At 37.2% G+C, this 15,048-nt stretch overlaps 1 protein-coding gene across 4 annotated transcripts in view; it reads left to right on the forward strand.

The window, feature by feature from the left end:
* Positions 1-14,050, forward strand: part of SLC35A3 (solute carrier family 35 member A3) — a 73,454-nt gene extending 59,404 nt beyond the window's left edge. For all 4 annotated transcript variants that reach the window (XM_042463156.1, XM_042463157.1, XM_042463155.1 and 1 more), the window contains 2 exons: positions 10,963-11,096; positions 12,773-14,050. In XM_042463156.1, coding sequence (XP_042319090.1) covers positions 10,963-11,096; positions 12,773-12,863 — 225 coding nt within the window. In that variant the 3' untranslated portion in view covers positions 12,864-14,050. The remainder of the gene's footprint in view (positions 1-10,962; positions 11,097-12,772) is intronic.
* Positions 14,051-15,048: the final 998 nt, after the last annotated feature.

Consider the following 15,048-nt stretch of genomic DNA (forward strand, 5'->3'; position numbering starts at 1 on the left):
AACAGAGTGTTGCATGATGAAAATCCTCAACAAGCCTATGGGAGACACTTAAGCTTGCTATTCCTTCTAGCGGATATTTACACACTTACAGAATAACCTGCTGTATGTTTTGCTTGTCAAATTTAAAGACGCAGCTATATATCCAGGTTACTATATTTGGATAGTGTGGTGCTCTTTGGTTACAATCTGCAAACAAGAAAGTGTAATTTTTGTCATCTGACTTTTTTCTTTTCTTTTTCAGGTCACTTATCAGTTGAAAATTCTTACCACTGCCTTCTTTTCTGTGTCTATGCTCAGTAAGAAATTAGAGTATATCAGTGGCTTTCATTAGTGATCTGATGGGCTGGAGTGGCATTTGTACAGGTAAATATATTAAAATTATACACACACACACAAATAGTTTGACATTTAACAACAGAGATGTTCGTTATATTATTAATAGATGCGTGATTAGTTTTGTCTCCAGATGGCAGTGGACTTCTCTTACCACATACTAGCAGCAGTGAAAAGGAGAAACTCCAAACAGGCCACTCTCACTGGATTTGGAGAGGCCTTTGCCAGAATCCACTGCTATTATTTATAAATCAGCTTAGAAGTGGTTTGTTCCCAGATTAATGTGAGAACAGATATGGCACAAATTGTGCCATCCTGTCTCTCTAATTAATGCTTTCTTTTTTATATATTAAGTCTTTTATTTGTTTTATAACAATACAAACAAACAATTATACATACAGTAACAAACAGCCTTGGAGGACTATGTGTAAACTGACATAATAGCTATGTTTTGTGGGGTAATAGCAGTAACAAAGTCCTAAAGACATCGTCTCAGATTCACTAATTGATGAAGTTGGGGTCAAAGTATCTTCCAAAGAATAGTTTGATGGGTAAGAGGTACGATAGCAAGTGAGTTGGGTGTTGATGTACCAATAAAAACTGACCAGTCTTCAAAAAAGGTGTGTGGTTTCTTTGTACACTACAGACTCGAAAATATACAAAGCTGTTCAATAACCCAAGCGTCCCAAATTTTTCCGCCAGTTGCATATTAGTACATTCCTGTTTCCAGCCTCTCACAAATTATATTACTGGCTCTTGAGATGAGAATCTGATAAGCTTACGATGTGTCAGTTGAGTGTTCTCTTCACAATAAATTGACAATAAGAGAAGCTCCGGACAGAAAGTTATGGTTGTTTTCACAATGAAGAGATTTGCATTAGTACAGTGTGCCCGTGTCATACGCAGGTGCCTTTTACACAGCTTTCAGTTTATGCTTATGCGAAAGCTGTGCAAAGGAAACAAAATGGAACAGGCAGACATGGTGCGACGCATTGCGCCGGCCGCATGCACGAGCCCCATTATTATCAGTGGGGCTGAGCATACGCGCTATTTGCTTTACACGGGTGGGGGGTCCAGAACGGATCCTGCGTTAAAGCAAGGGCGCACTGTATTGCATTCCAAAAATCTTTAACCTGAGACAGTCCAACCTGGTGGTGCAGTGGTTAAATGACCTGTACTGCAGCCACTCTCAAAACCACAAGGTTGCAATTCAAGAACCCACAAAAGGGCTCAAGCTTGACTCAGGCTTGCATCCTTCTGAGAAGGTTGCTAAAATGAGTACCCAGATTGTGGGGGGTGGGGGGGGCAAATTAGTTTACAGTTGTAAACCGACTTAGACATCCTTAGGTGGTATGAAAGTGGTAGTATAAATGAAGCTTGTTTTGTTTTTGTTTGTTTGTTCAGAAGGAGCCCAAGGTGTGCAGCCTCTCCAACATTTTGGAGAGATGTTTTTCAGCAACCAGGACAATTTCACAGGTGTTATGATACCATGGGTATATTGATTTTAGGGTCCCTCTTTTGTCAATGCCGATCTCGATTTATACAGGGGGAGGTCCATATGCGTTCCTATGAAGCTTTGAAGGTACTAAATTCAGGTCCGATTTCCACATAACCTGGCTGATTGATTTGCCCCAAAAAATTGTACACATTTTGTATATAACAGGTTGCCCCTCCTTGCAGTCCTGCCCCTTGTCCATGCATAATATTTCATAAAAAGTCATTGGCCGAGGGTAGTTCCCTTGCAACATCACATTCTTTGCAAAGAATAACATCTAATAATGCTTTTCTCTATGCATAGCCAGGGAAGCAATAACTATCTTTAACACTGTAGGTCATTGGCTTTCCAAGTAATGAACAATGAGAGCCCTGTTGGATCAATCAGAAAAATAGGGTATTAAATTATAATGAAGAATAACCCAACTGAGTAAAAACTGTGAGGCTTCCTTCCTGCAGCTGCTTTTATTTCAGATTAACTGATTAATTTGTCATATATTGAGTTGCTAATCAAAACAGAAAAAAAGTGTGTTTAAAATTGCTACTTTTGGTTTTGTAATTCTTTTATAGAAAAATTTGCCCTTTATACAGTCCTTCAGCTGGATAAGGTAGCACTTTGTAACAGAGAATATTTGATTTCTGTGCACTGTCAGTGACAACAGCTGGCGTTAGTCTAAGTCCATTGCTAGTGAAAAGCAACGTTCAGACTCTGTATTCAGAAAGCATGGAAGCAACAAAGTACATAGCAGTTGCCACTTTCTAGAGTCACGTACATTACCGATGATTACATTACAATTAACAAAAAATCTAATACAAACAAAAAATGGAACATGAAACCAAAAAATATGCTTGCTAGAATAGTACGATGTCGAAATAGCAAAATACGTACCGATCACTGTACACTAAGCTAAAAATAAACTGTGACAGAATCTGAATTTTGAAGATTAACACAAGCAATTATCTCAAAAGGCTGGGTTAGGAATTAAGGCTGTTTTAAAATACTAATGATTAAATGGCATGTGCTTTGAACTTAGTAAATTATTATTTTTAAGCAAGTGTTATTCTGTTTATTACAGCTAATCTCTGGTTTTTAGCCTTTGTGATATGTGTTTTGTTTTGCTGAGATTGCTTGCTATGTTGAAATATATGTTGAAATCTATATAGTGTGTGTATTGTGTATTTGCTCCATTAACTTTTTTGGTTGTACAGTACTAGATCATTTATTATATGAGATGCATAATGAAAATAAAAGGAGCTATAACTGCAGTTCTCCCACCTAGTCTCATGCAAATTTACTCAAAAATAAAACTATTCTAGTTCAGAGCTTCAAACTGAGTGTGCCTTAGACTACTGTCACATGCACACTGCTAAGATAATGCCCACTTAAATAAGCTGATATTATTGATGGCTAGGCTTCAGAAGTGTTGATAAATAATGCAGCCATTAAAAAAAAGGAACATAAAAAATGTATACTAAAATGTTATACATACAACCTATACATCCATTGGTATCATCAGCTGAGGTCAAAATTCACTCATCTTTTTGTGCAGACTTGGTCTTCAGTGGTTTGGACTTCAGCTCCCAGAATCACTGATCATTGACTGTACTGTGGAACTAAAAATGTTGTGTATCTATACATTCAGTTAGCTGCTGCATGCAGAAACAACATACATTGACAACAAAGTCAATCAGATTTTAAATAAACCCCTTCAATTTGGCCTTTAGTTTAAAAACATAAAATAAAAATATTTTGTTATACATTTATTTCTGTTCTTTTTTTTAATGGCTGCATTACTTATTGCTGTTTAGCAACACATTTGAGCTTGTTTTGTTTTCTGCCTTCAAGTCATTTCTGACTTATGCAACCTAAATGAATTTATCACAAGGTTTTTCTTGGCAAAATGTTTTCAGAAGGGTTTGCCTTGCCTTGCCCAAGGTCATCCAGTGGATTTCCATGGCTGAGCAGGGATCGAACCCTGGTCTCCAGAGTCATAGTCCAGCACTCAAACCAACTACACCAGACTGGGCTCTAAATGAGACATGGATGGAAAATGCTCTTGTGTTTCAGTGCATACTTTCACTGTTTGTAAGTAAAATACAAAAGTACAGACTTTGCATTCTGTGTCGCTTTTATTCAGCAGTGTATGTGTGTTCTGTATGTATATTGTTTTCGTTTTAATATGCACTAATTTTCCTTGTGGACTTGAAAGACTAACAAATTTATTAGGAGTCTATATTTTTTTTCTGTACCAGATTAGCAGAACTATTCCTTTAGAATTTATTATATTCTTTTCCCTTTTAGTGGCCAACAGATTCAAACAAGCAGCAGAACTAAAGAGCTTTCAGCGGGATCACAGTTTGTGGGCCTGGAGCAGTACTAATAGCCTGCTTTTCAAGTGGATTTGCTGGAGTCTATTTTGAGAAAATTTTGAAAGAAACAAAACAGTCAGTATGGATTAGAAATATTCAGCTAGGTAAGCTTTTTTTTTCTTAGTGAAAGACCTAGAACAAAGATTAAGGTGTGAGCTCAGAATGTAAATGGTGCCCTCAGTAGCTCTGTGTAATCAAATGTTACAGAAGCATATGCCAAACTTGCCATAACTGTGCTAACAGGAAACTGAGCCATTGCATCCTGGTTCAAAATGTAATTGTTGTTCACTTTATTGTATGACGCAGCGTGGTTTGTTTGATTTTGATAGCATTAATGGGTGCTAAAGAATATGGCTGGAATCCAAAGTACATTGCCAACTATTACCATAGAGACAAATGAACTTTGGCTTTTTTAAAAGCAGTCGTCCCCCCCCCCATGCAACAAAACAACTTTGGAAACAAGGGGATTTATGTGGTTTGTCATTTAACATGGGGTTTCCTGAATAATAACAAAAACTGATATATGCTTCTAATTAATAATATGAATTTTTACCTCCTGTGTCCTTATTTCAACTGAAAATAGCACATAAATAGTTGAAGGGAATCAAAAATCAACCCTTCCAGTTTTTCTGATGGAACTACTCATACTTGTCCTCTGCTCACCCCATAATGCATTGAGTGCATTTTGACCTGGGAGTGTCATCTTCTGGCACTCTCTTGTTTCATTTGCATTGCCTTATCAAGTGTTTTCATGGTAAAAGACATTCAAAAGTCATGCCACTTTCTGCATAGTACTAACAAGCATTAGCTATGGTGCTCCACCAGTGTCACACATCCCAACCACTATTGCTCCCAGTTGCTGTTTGGCATATTAGTCTAGCTCCATAGCAAAAGTCTGTCCGACATGGGAGACCCTACTAGCAGCATAATGCCATTAGCATAGTCTCTTACCGGCAGGAGCACAGTCCCACCAGCACAGAAAAGTGGTGCCATGGTGAGTTAGAAGCAGAAACTCTAAATGCAGCAAACTATAGCTTGACTGAAGTATTATGAAAGGTGGCAAAACTCATCACAAGAGGATGGACAAGGCTGTGCCAAGTATCCTGTCCCTGACATGACAGCATGGGTGTAACTCCACCCTTGCAAACATCCCAAACATATAAGTGAATACCTGCAACAGTGAGCCCTATGCGTAGACAGTTGTATTCACTGAATCCTCCACATTATTCAGAACTCTGATTCACATCAAAGCCCCGTGAATTCAGCAGTATACACAAAACCTTCCCTAGTGTACATGTTTCCTCCATAAATGTGGATGCCTGTGGAGATGGCATTTACATGATGTTACTTCAGGAAAGGGCTACTTATTGTGTCCCCCTCCCTGCTTGTATGGTGAGAATCTTTGCTTTTCATAAGACCTAAACCAGTTACACATTGAAACTTTTTTTTTTAAATGAATTTTCAAAACTTAAAGAAGGCAACTTTCATCAGTTAACTAGCATAGTTTAAGAGCTTGATAAACCCTAGCAAAGGCCTGGGGCTGGACCATGTAGGAAACATGCAACGTTATCAGTGCCAACACCAATTGTTTTTTTACTTCTGACTAGTGTGTGCTTTGAGTAAGAGACTGCAGTATTTTGCACAAGGTACAGTTCCACAGACTATGATCAAGGAAGAATGTGGAAGACATTATTAAGACACGTGTCCACATGTGTCTGAATTTGGGATGGCAGGAGTTTCGTTTTTCTTTTTATTTTACATGATTCAAAATCTACTTCCTTTCAGGATTTTTTCGGTAGCATATTTGGATTGATGGTGTGTATATCTATGATGGAGAACCTGTAATCAAAATGGATTTTTTCAAGGTTATAATAAGCTAACCTGGATAGTAGTAGTGCTACAGGTAATGAATTCAGTTATATTTTTTCCACACCCTCCCCATCAACTGGGCTTATTTTCCAACAGAATGTTTGTTCTGTTGTTTGTTTTTTGTTGTTTGTTACAGGGGGATAACAGGCTTAGTTTTTTTGTTAATTGGTTGGATTACTAGATTAAAAGCTTGGTCAGTTTTTTAAATTGCTGACAATTAATCAAGTATAATCATCTTATTATAATTAATTTATTAATTCAGTATAAGACTCTGAGGAAAATATATGAATCAAAGTCGGCTCTTTCTCCTCCAGCTTAGTTGGCAATTGTCATCTTAGAAATTATGTTTCTTTAATAGGAAAATGCCTCTTCCAAAGTTGCTTTCTGCAACATGTCTGGCTGTACTATAGATAAATGCTTCCTTCTTCACATTTAAATCTTCATGTGCAAATTTCTAGAGAAATTAATTGACTAAAACCCACATAATTATGTTTATTTAAGCACTAACATCCATTTTATTGATACTAATAGGATTCATTTGCACATCCTTGCTCTATGTGTTAGTATTCAAGAGACTCTTTATGTTTAAAACATAAATGAAGGCAACCTTTTAAATATATTTAAAAATAAATAGCTTTGTTTTATGATACAGAAATGTGCAGATGCTTAGTAGCAGCTCCTAATACTATACTTGAACATCTACACTTAAGGGATAGAAGGCTCACATAGCATAGTGACTAGCACACAATCCTATCCTTATTTGATCAGAAATAGAACGTATTGAGTTCAGTAGTTCTTATTTCTGGAATTAGGGAGTCTAGGAACTTGAGCCTGAGACTGTGGGCTGGGATGGTCTTGACATTACCTCAATAACAACAACAACACAACTTTTATTTATAACACCCTTCCACCAAAGGGCGGTACATACAGAACATAATACATTAAAAAGCAAACGATAAAACAACACACTATAAAATGCTAAATACTATACTAATATGCTAAGAACAAAGACAAAATCCTCCTCAGTCACTACCCATCTCATCCACCTCAGGCATAGTCAGCAACTTTATCTGGCGAATCAAAGAAGAAGATCTTAACTTTTATGAAAGTGGATCAGATCCTCCTCCAGCCAGAGGTGCAATGGAAGACTGTTCCACAAACACAGAGCCATACCTGAAAGGCTTGCAGCCTTGACAGACTGTACATTTTTGGTGGAACTGCCAATAATCCTTTGTCTGCAGATCTTAAATTTCTAGATGGTACATGCCATGCTAGCCAAGCTGCCAAATACAGGGGGAGGTTAAAGCTCAGGGCCTTAAATGCTAGGACCAAAAGTTTATAATGAGCCCTGGTCTGAACTGGAAGCTAGTGGAGGGATCTACGAAGGAATAGACATGTAGCTATTTGGGGAGATTTAAGACAACCTGGACAGCACTGTGTACTGGATTAAAACTAGAGGAGTAAGAGAGCAGGAAGGCAAACCTACCAGTAGGCTATTACAATAATCCAGGCAGAAATAACCAAGGCCTGGATAAGAGATGGGCAGTCTTGACAGTCAAAAACCACGGGACCTACAGATGTTCAAAAGATGGAAATTACATTAATATTATATTATTACAATTATTATTATATGAATGAATTCACCTGGCAGACTTGAGTAAAATCATCTTACAGCCTCAGCTGTCCTATGAAAATATAAGGATATATACTGAAATTCTACCAGGTTTATAAATTAACATATGCTTTGTATCAGCCCAAAAGTACTAAGTTGTGCTGTCACTGATTAAATGTTATTCCCTCACATTTCGAATTTGTCACTATAAGAAACCCATGTAATCTTCTGAAGATCATTCTTATGTAAAGTGGGCATCTTCATTCAAGTGGACATTCAAGCATCCCTCTCCAAGGCCAACAGCAGAGGCTGGAACTTATATAGACATTAGCACGAATGCTATTCGCGGGCAGGGAGGGTCACAGATACATAGCATGCTTCTGATTGCTAAAGATCCCCAGTATGTTTTTGCTGGTCTTAAATTATGTCAGGCTCTAAGGAAGAGGGAGACGTAAGGTCCTGACTCTTGGACGCAACGGCTACTCCTTGAAATCAGCTTTAAAGTATCTAGTCCTTCTGGTGTGGAGACAGAATGAAAAAAAATGTTCAGATACTATTCAATACAGTTGTTCTTCCAAGAAGTAAACTTGCTTCCATGATTCTGGCCAGTGAATGCAAAAAACAGAGACAATTAGCAAGCCCTGGCACATATTACATTTTTATTAAAATACAGTGGGACCTTGTTATCCACTGGGGTTTGGTTCTAGGATCCCCCGTGGATAACAAATCCATGGATGCTCAAGTCCCATTAAATATAATGGCATAGAAAAATAGTGTCCCTTATATAAAATGAAAAATCAAGGTTTGCTATTGGAATTATACTTTTCTGCAATATTTTCAAGCAGGGAGCCATGAATAAGGAGGGCCACCTGTAATTTAATTAACACAGAAAGTATAAGCCATACTGATAAATAGGTGCTTGCTGCTTCCCATTGACTTAACAACTCCCCCTCCACTTTCTCTTAGGTTTCCTTACCATGACATTATTGGCTACAATTCTGGCTCGGAAGTAAAATCCCAAGGGAGCTATGCTTCTCCCAGGTGCTCTCTGGCTCTCAAAAATAACTTAAGGATTGAACTCCAGCTATATATATGTGGGAGTCTGGGGAAAGTTAGGATATGTTCAGTGTCATTATACTTCGCTCCGTCTTCCTGTTTCTCCAAATATTCATAGGAAATGTTCCAATTTTCTCCCAAATGAATTCCAGAAAATCGAAATGTAAACTGTTTGCCCTACAGTTGTTGCTGGACCACAACTCTTACTATCCCTATCATTAGCTATGCTAGCTTTGACTGATGGGAAACTGCAGTAACAAAACTTCTTGAGACCCACAGCTTCCTTTCCCTGCTCTAAGGGCATTGTTTTATGGTTCCCATTCTGCAGATGGATAGCTATGAATAGTTCAGTAGCCAGTTTAATAATAACGAGGGTTGTCTTCAAAGACGACTTCTTTTTAACTTTTCATCAAATTCCAGACAAGCCAGTTAAACAGGAATATGTGACTGAATATTTCACTGAGGACAGAATGCTTACTTGATGACAACTGTTTCTGCAAAGAGAGATATCCTAGCTAGGGCTGAAAAGAGCAGAGATAGGAAAGTTAGCAGAAAGGGTTATGTGCATGCGTGCTTGCATGCACCTTTAAGTTGCCTGTCAATTTATGGCAACCTCATAATTTCATAGGGTTTTCTTAGGCAAGGAATCCCAGAAGTGGTTTTGCCAATCCTTCCTATGAAATATAGCTTATAGCACCTGGTATGATTGGCAATCTTCCATCCAAGTACTAACCAGGGCTCACTCTGCTTACCGTAACTTCAAAGTCAAGAGGGATCTGGTACATTTAATTGTGTCTAGTTAATCATTAATAAACTAAAAAAAACCCCAATCCAATTGCATTTGTTCTAAAAGGGTAGAAATTAACTATGAATTTTATATTAAATTGCATACAGGTTTAAGTTTAAAGTCTACATTGTAGCCTACTTGGGAAAGAAGGAAATGACCACTTAAGGTTTGGTTTTTTTAAAATCCTATTCATGCCACTTAACCCCCTTTTCTTGCTATCCTTTTCCCCATCCATCTAATTTCATCTTAACCCTGTCATCTTTACCTTACTGATTCCACAGGGTCCCAGAAAAAGTCCCAGGTTAAAAGCGTCAGCATTCAGTTTCCTGGGACACATGAGGCTCCTCTATGCAGTGTCCAGTGTACAAAAACAGAAGGTTCCAAAGAAGACCCTCCCTTTCCAAGCTGCTATTAGTCAGTTTAACATTTAGCCTTAGAACGACTAATCTATCATACTTTAGTTATGAATAAACTAAAGATTCTTATAGCCATTTGTATTCCGCCACTTTGTATGTTATGAACTCTAAACACTTAATTTCCCAGCTCGGAAGGGCCAACAATAAACCATTTTTCAAAAATCCAAGAAACTAGGCTTTGGGAAAGGAATAGATGGGAAATGTAAAACTCATTTTCTCTTTAGCACAGTCTCATTAACTAACAACTAGTATAACTAATAAGGTAGTTTGGGAATTATGATAATGCTGAAATTCTAATTACTGATTTAAATTGAAAATAAATTCAATTAAGATGCCCATTTTAGTAGAAAAGCCTGTTACAGACTGCCAAAATAAAGCTGCTTCGGGTCTCTTGGAGGTATGCTGTTTAAAGATGCATGCATCCTACGAATCCGGAAGCTGTACCAAAGCTGCACTCCAGTGCTTAGGAATGGAGTGTGGCTTTGGCACGACCTCCGGACTCTAGGACCCATGCATCATAAACAGCATACCTCCAAAGAGACCCAAAGCAGCTTTATTTGGCAGTCTGTAACAGGCCAAAATTTCTAACTAATTGATAATGTAATTTATTTAATTAATCTTTATGAAATGTTCAGTCAACAATATCTGGAGGGCCAGATGTTTTCCATCCTTGCCCTCAAAATAATTGATACTAGGCCTGATAATAATTTTTAAAGACTAGCCTAAGCTGCTTTTATATTTGATTAAAAATATGTAGATTCTTTTAAAAAATCTTGATACATACAAAAGGTTAGAGCAATACTTATAAAAACCATGGATGGTCAAATTCATTCCACCCCTCTCACGTAGAAATGCTAATGCTTCTTGTATGTCATATCTTCCAAAAAGAAACAGATTTTCCTCTTTGGGATATTGTTTTACAACATGCAAGGTTCATATCTAAGCAGATATAGTTAATTAAAATTCATCTAATTAATTTAAGTTTTAAAGATTTGGTAATAATCTACTTTTTAATGTTTTGCCAGGCACTTGGAGGCCTCGTTATAGCTGCTGTTATAAAGTATGCAGACAACATTTTAAAAGGATTTGCAACATCCTTGTCTATTATATTGTCAACGTTAATCTCATACTTTTGGCTGCAAGATTTTGTTCCTACAAGGTAAGAGTAGGTTACAGAAATAATTGGAAAATGCAGATATTTTATATAAGCATAAATGGATTGTAATTAAATTATCTTTAAGTGCTTAATTAAAGTTTATGGAAATATTTTAAAATATGGTATAATATCTGTCCTTTACAATGCAATCCTATGCTTATCTTTTCAGGAAAAAATGTAACTGATTTCGGTGGGGCTTATTAATAATAATATTATATTTTCCCACCTCTCCTAGATAACTATATCCTAGGTGAAAGCCTACTTGTAGCAAACTGATGTATTCAAAGAGATAACGAATTATAACTCCAATGAGAACAAATCAAAGTTTGGCACATGTACATTCATGCTAGCACTCCAACTGCCAGTCTCACCGTTTTTAGCTGAATTTTACTTCCACGTTGGTTATGCATTTATTGTACTGACTTTTTTTTTATTGCACCTGTTCTTTGACAGACCATGGATAGAAAAAATTTCAGCCCCTAGACCAAAACCAACTCCTAAGAGTCAGCATAAGAGGCAAAAGGATTGTGTGCTCTCCCCCTTCACTCAGAAAGTTTAGAGTAGTGCTTGAATCTTTCTCCAGCTCTGGAGACAGGGCAGACTCTTCCACTGTACTTGAAGAGAGCTAAAGAGAATCCTGTTCTCCATCTACTTAAAGGGCCTGGCAGTTGCCTCATTCTGCCTTAATGATGACAGTAGAGCTTGCCTTGAACTCTCTTATTCAAGCTATTGAAGATCCCCCAGGTCTCTTTTTTCTGAAACTGTTTTTGACCCACCTCCACTCTGAGCACTTCTACAGGCCACTTCAGACAAAGTTGTTCTTTTTAAGAGTGCTTAGCTAAAAAAGAAATCGCAGCAAAAATAAAGTAGCAGGCCTATTGAACCCTGGGTGACTTAATTCCAAATAAATATGCATTTTAGTATCATTTATAAGATTCTTCCTCATAAAACAGTATAGTATTCTCAGTTTTTAGAACAGTGTTATAAATCTGTTCATAGACAAGAACACAGTCAATGTTATATTTCAACCTGAAGGCTATTTATAATAGCTTACAAATCAATGCAGACCAGGAAAATGATTAAATGCCAAGAGCAAAATATTTACCTGCCTCACCCGTTGTTTGTTTCTAATGTTTTGCTCTATAGCAGCAGTGCATAATTTGCATGAAATTGGTGGGAAATTGACTACAGGAGGGATTTGACAGTGAGGCATTCAGTCCCTCACACATAAGGCCATGGGGGAGGGTTGTCCATCCTGTATCTAGAAGCAGAGACATTATATTCCGTTGTTGTAAAAAAAAACATTTACCAGAAAGTCTTAATAAAGTGATCTTAATTTCTTTATTATTGTTCCAGATCTTTAGAAGTACCCTAGCCTTTCAATAAAAGCTTGGAACATGAGGAACATGAAAGCTATAAATCTGTTTTAGAAAAGAATAGAAGAATGGGAAAAACAAAGTCTGGTTGCAAAACTAATGTTTCTTTTATTAGATAATATCTAGGGTTATGATGCCTGTTGGTAGTCCACTAAATCAGTTGCTTAATGGTGAACCAACTTTCAAGTAAAACCCATTAACTCAGTGTATCAGCTCTAGTTGGGACTACCAAGAAGATTCAACCCTGAATGTGAAACAGTCATACATTCTAAGAATTCACTGTCTTTTTCTCTTTTCATTTAGTGTTTTTTTCCTTGGAGCCGTTCTTGTAATAGCTGCTACATTCCTATACGGTTATGATCCAAAGCCTGCAGGGAATCCTATTAAAGCATAGCAGACTTTTCCATGCCAGACCATTTTGCCAAGACTGTGCGTTAAGGACCTCAGAGTAACTCTGTATGGAGGACCATTAAGCACGGGAAAGAAAGAGTTGGTACTGTATCTGCAGAACGATATAAAATAATGGTTCATGGGAGACAAATGAGGTGAAGACAGAAAACAATGTGTACCTCTGGAAAAGAAGAGAGGCCGAAAATAAAACTTGAAGGGAACACATTGCTTCTAGTACCTGCAATTTGAAATGCTTCCAGTTTGAACTCTGAGATTAAATCAGAATGATTTACTGGCTACGAAAGCTGCAGAAATGTCCTATGCACTCTTTTTGCAAGAGCACACGACAACATATGTTGAATCATATCTGTTTTTGCAAATTGACTGTTTCATCTTAGTATGTTTTTTTTAAAACAAACAACTGCGTAAGTATCAAATCAAAAAAGAGATAAAATCTTGTTCTACCGTGATGGTTCTGATTAGGCATTCCTATTTAAAAACCTGCAAAATATGATTGAATCAATTTCATTTTCAGATTTTTAATATTTTATACAGAAAACTGAATCAATAAACAGAAATCGATGTTATAAAACATCTATATACATTTCTTAACAGTAATGACACATTTCTTTGATAAATTCCATGTGAGGGTAAATTTAATACTTTTATCATTTATAGAGTAAGTCAGCAGTGTTGTGTTGATTGTTCTGTCTATCTATCTAGCTGTTTGTCTATTTGTCTATCATGGTCAGGTCACACAAACCATGCTGACTGCACTTTTCTTATTTAAATGGAGGACACTGAAGATCTATAGAAACAAATGGAGGTGGCATAGCTTACTCATGAAATAGTATTTATTCCTATATTCGGCAAATGGCCATAATACAGTCACAGTGCCATTGCTGATACTGAATATGGGCCCGTTGGTTCTCAGAACAACTACTTTGCTGGATAAGCAAAAAAATAATATTGTAATTAAATTACAGTACATTTCGTTGCTTATGAAATTAATTTGAAAATATTTTTAAATGTCTTTTTAAAATTTGCCAAGTAACTGTTTTAAAGGTATTATCATTCCTTTTGGAGCAATGGTTATATATCATCTGTATATACTGTACTATATTTCAGAGCTTTTTTTAAAAAAATGGAGGAATTATGTAATTAAAGTAGTTCAGTCGACTGTCTAAATTCCATTTTTAGAAAACATGGTAATCTTATTAACAAAGAAATGAAGCATGTTATCGTGCAATAATGACATGCTTCTTCCTGTGAGTGGAGGTACAGCTAAGGGCCCCGTGGACACCTCCTTCTGTGAACGTGAAACTTGAAATACATTCTGAACTGAAGGCCATGTTGGGAAAAAATGTTGGATGGGTTCCAGTGGCAGATAATTGTTACCAATAGAAGAGAGATCCATTGGCTATGTGATAATCTATATGAATACACATAGGTTTGTGTGTGTGTTGTGTGCCTTGAAGTCATATGGCGACCCTACCATGGGATTTTCTTGGCAAAATTTATTCAGAGGAGCCTTCCCCTGAATCTGAGAGCATGTGACTTGCCCAAGGTTACTCAAAGGGCTTCATGGCCAAGCTGGATACCCCAAATCTGTTGTGGATAGGGCCATGCATCATGTGGCCTTATCACCACAGATTCGAAAGAAGGCAGGTTTTTAAAGGGTTTTTAAGCAGACAAGCCATAGTTTCAGTCTCATAGCCATAGTATTTTGGCAGCTTCAAAGGCAAAACATCTCGTAAAACCCCCAACATGGTGCAGAAGTATCTGCGTGATATATCTTGGCTGTTTTACATGGATTTGAATGGAAAGCTGTAGTATGTGATCCACACCCTCTTAGGAATTGATGCTGGGATGTTGTGTTTGTGACCATGGGAGGACTGCTGACAGTATGTGATTTGCCATGCAAATACATCCCTGGGTCAGCTAGGCTGTATTATAGGAACTGCTTTTTTGTAAAAGGTATTCCAGTTTAATATTGCTGGTAAATCTCTTATTAAGTGGCTTTCAAAAATATATCAAACCAAGGGGATGCATACCTGTTTAATATTGGTTTTCTCCAATCCTTTTTGCTGCAAACATACACAAAAAAGCCCTTTTTATTGTTCTTAACCTCTCTAGCAAGCCTGAGTTCATTCTGCGCTTTAGCTTTTCTGACCCTATACGTGCTTGCT

Source organism: Sceloporus undulatus, chromosome 4, assembly GCF_019175285.1.
Source record: "Sceloporus undulatus isolate JIND9_A2432 ecotype Alabama chromosome 4, SceUnd_v1.1, whole genome shotgun sequence".
Taxonomy (NCBI): Eukaryota; Metazoa; Chordata; class Lepidosauria; order Squamata; family Phrynosomatidae; genus Sceloporus; species Sceloporus undulatus.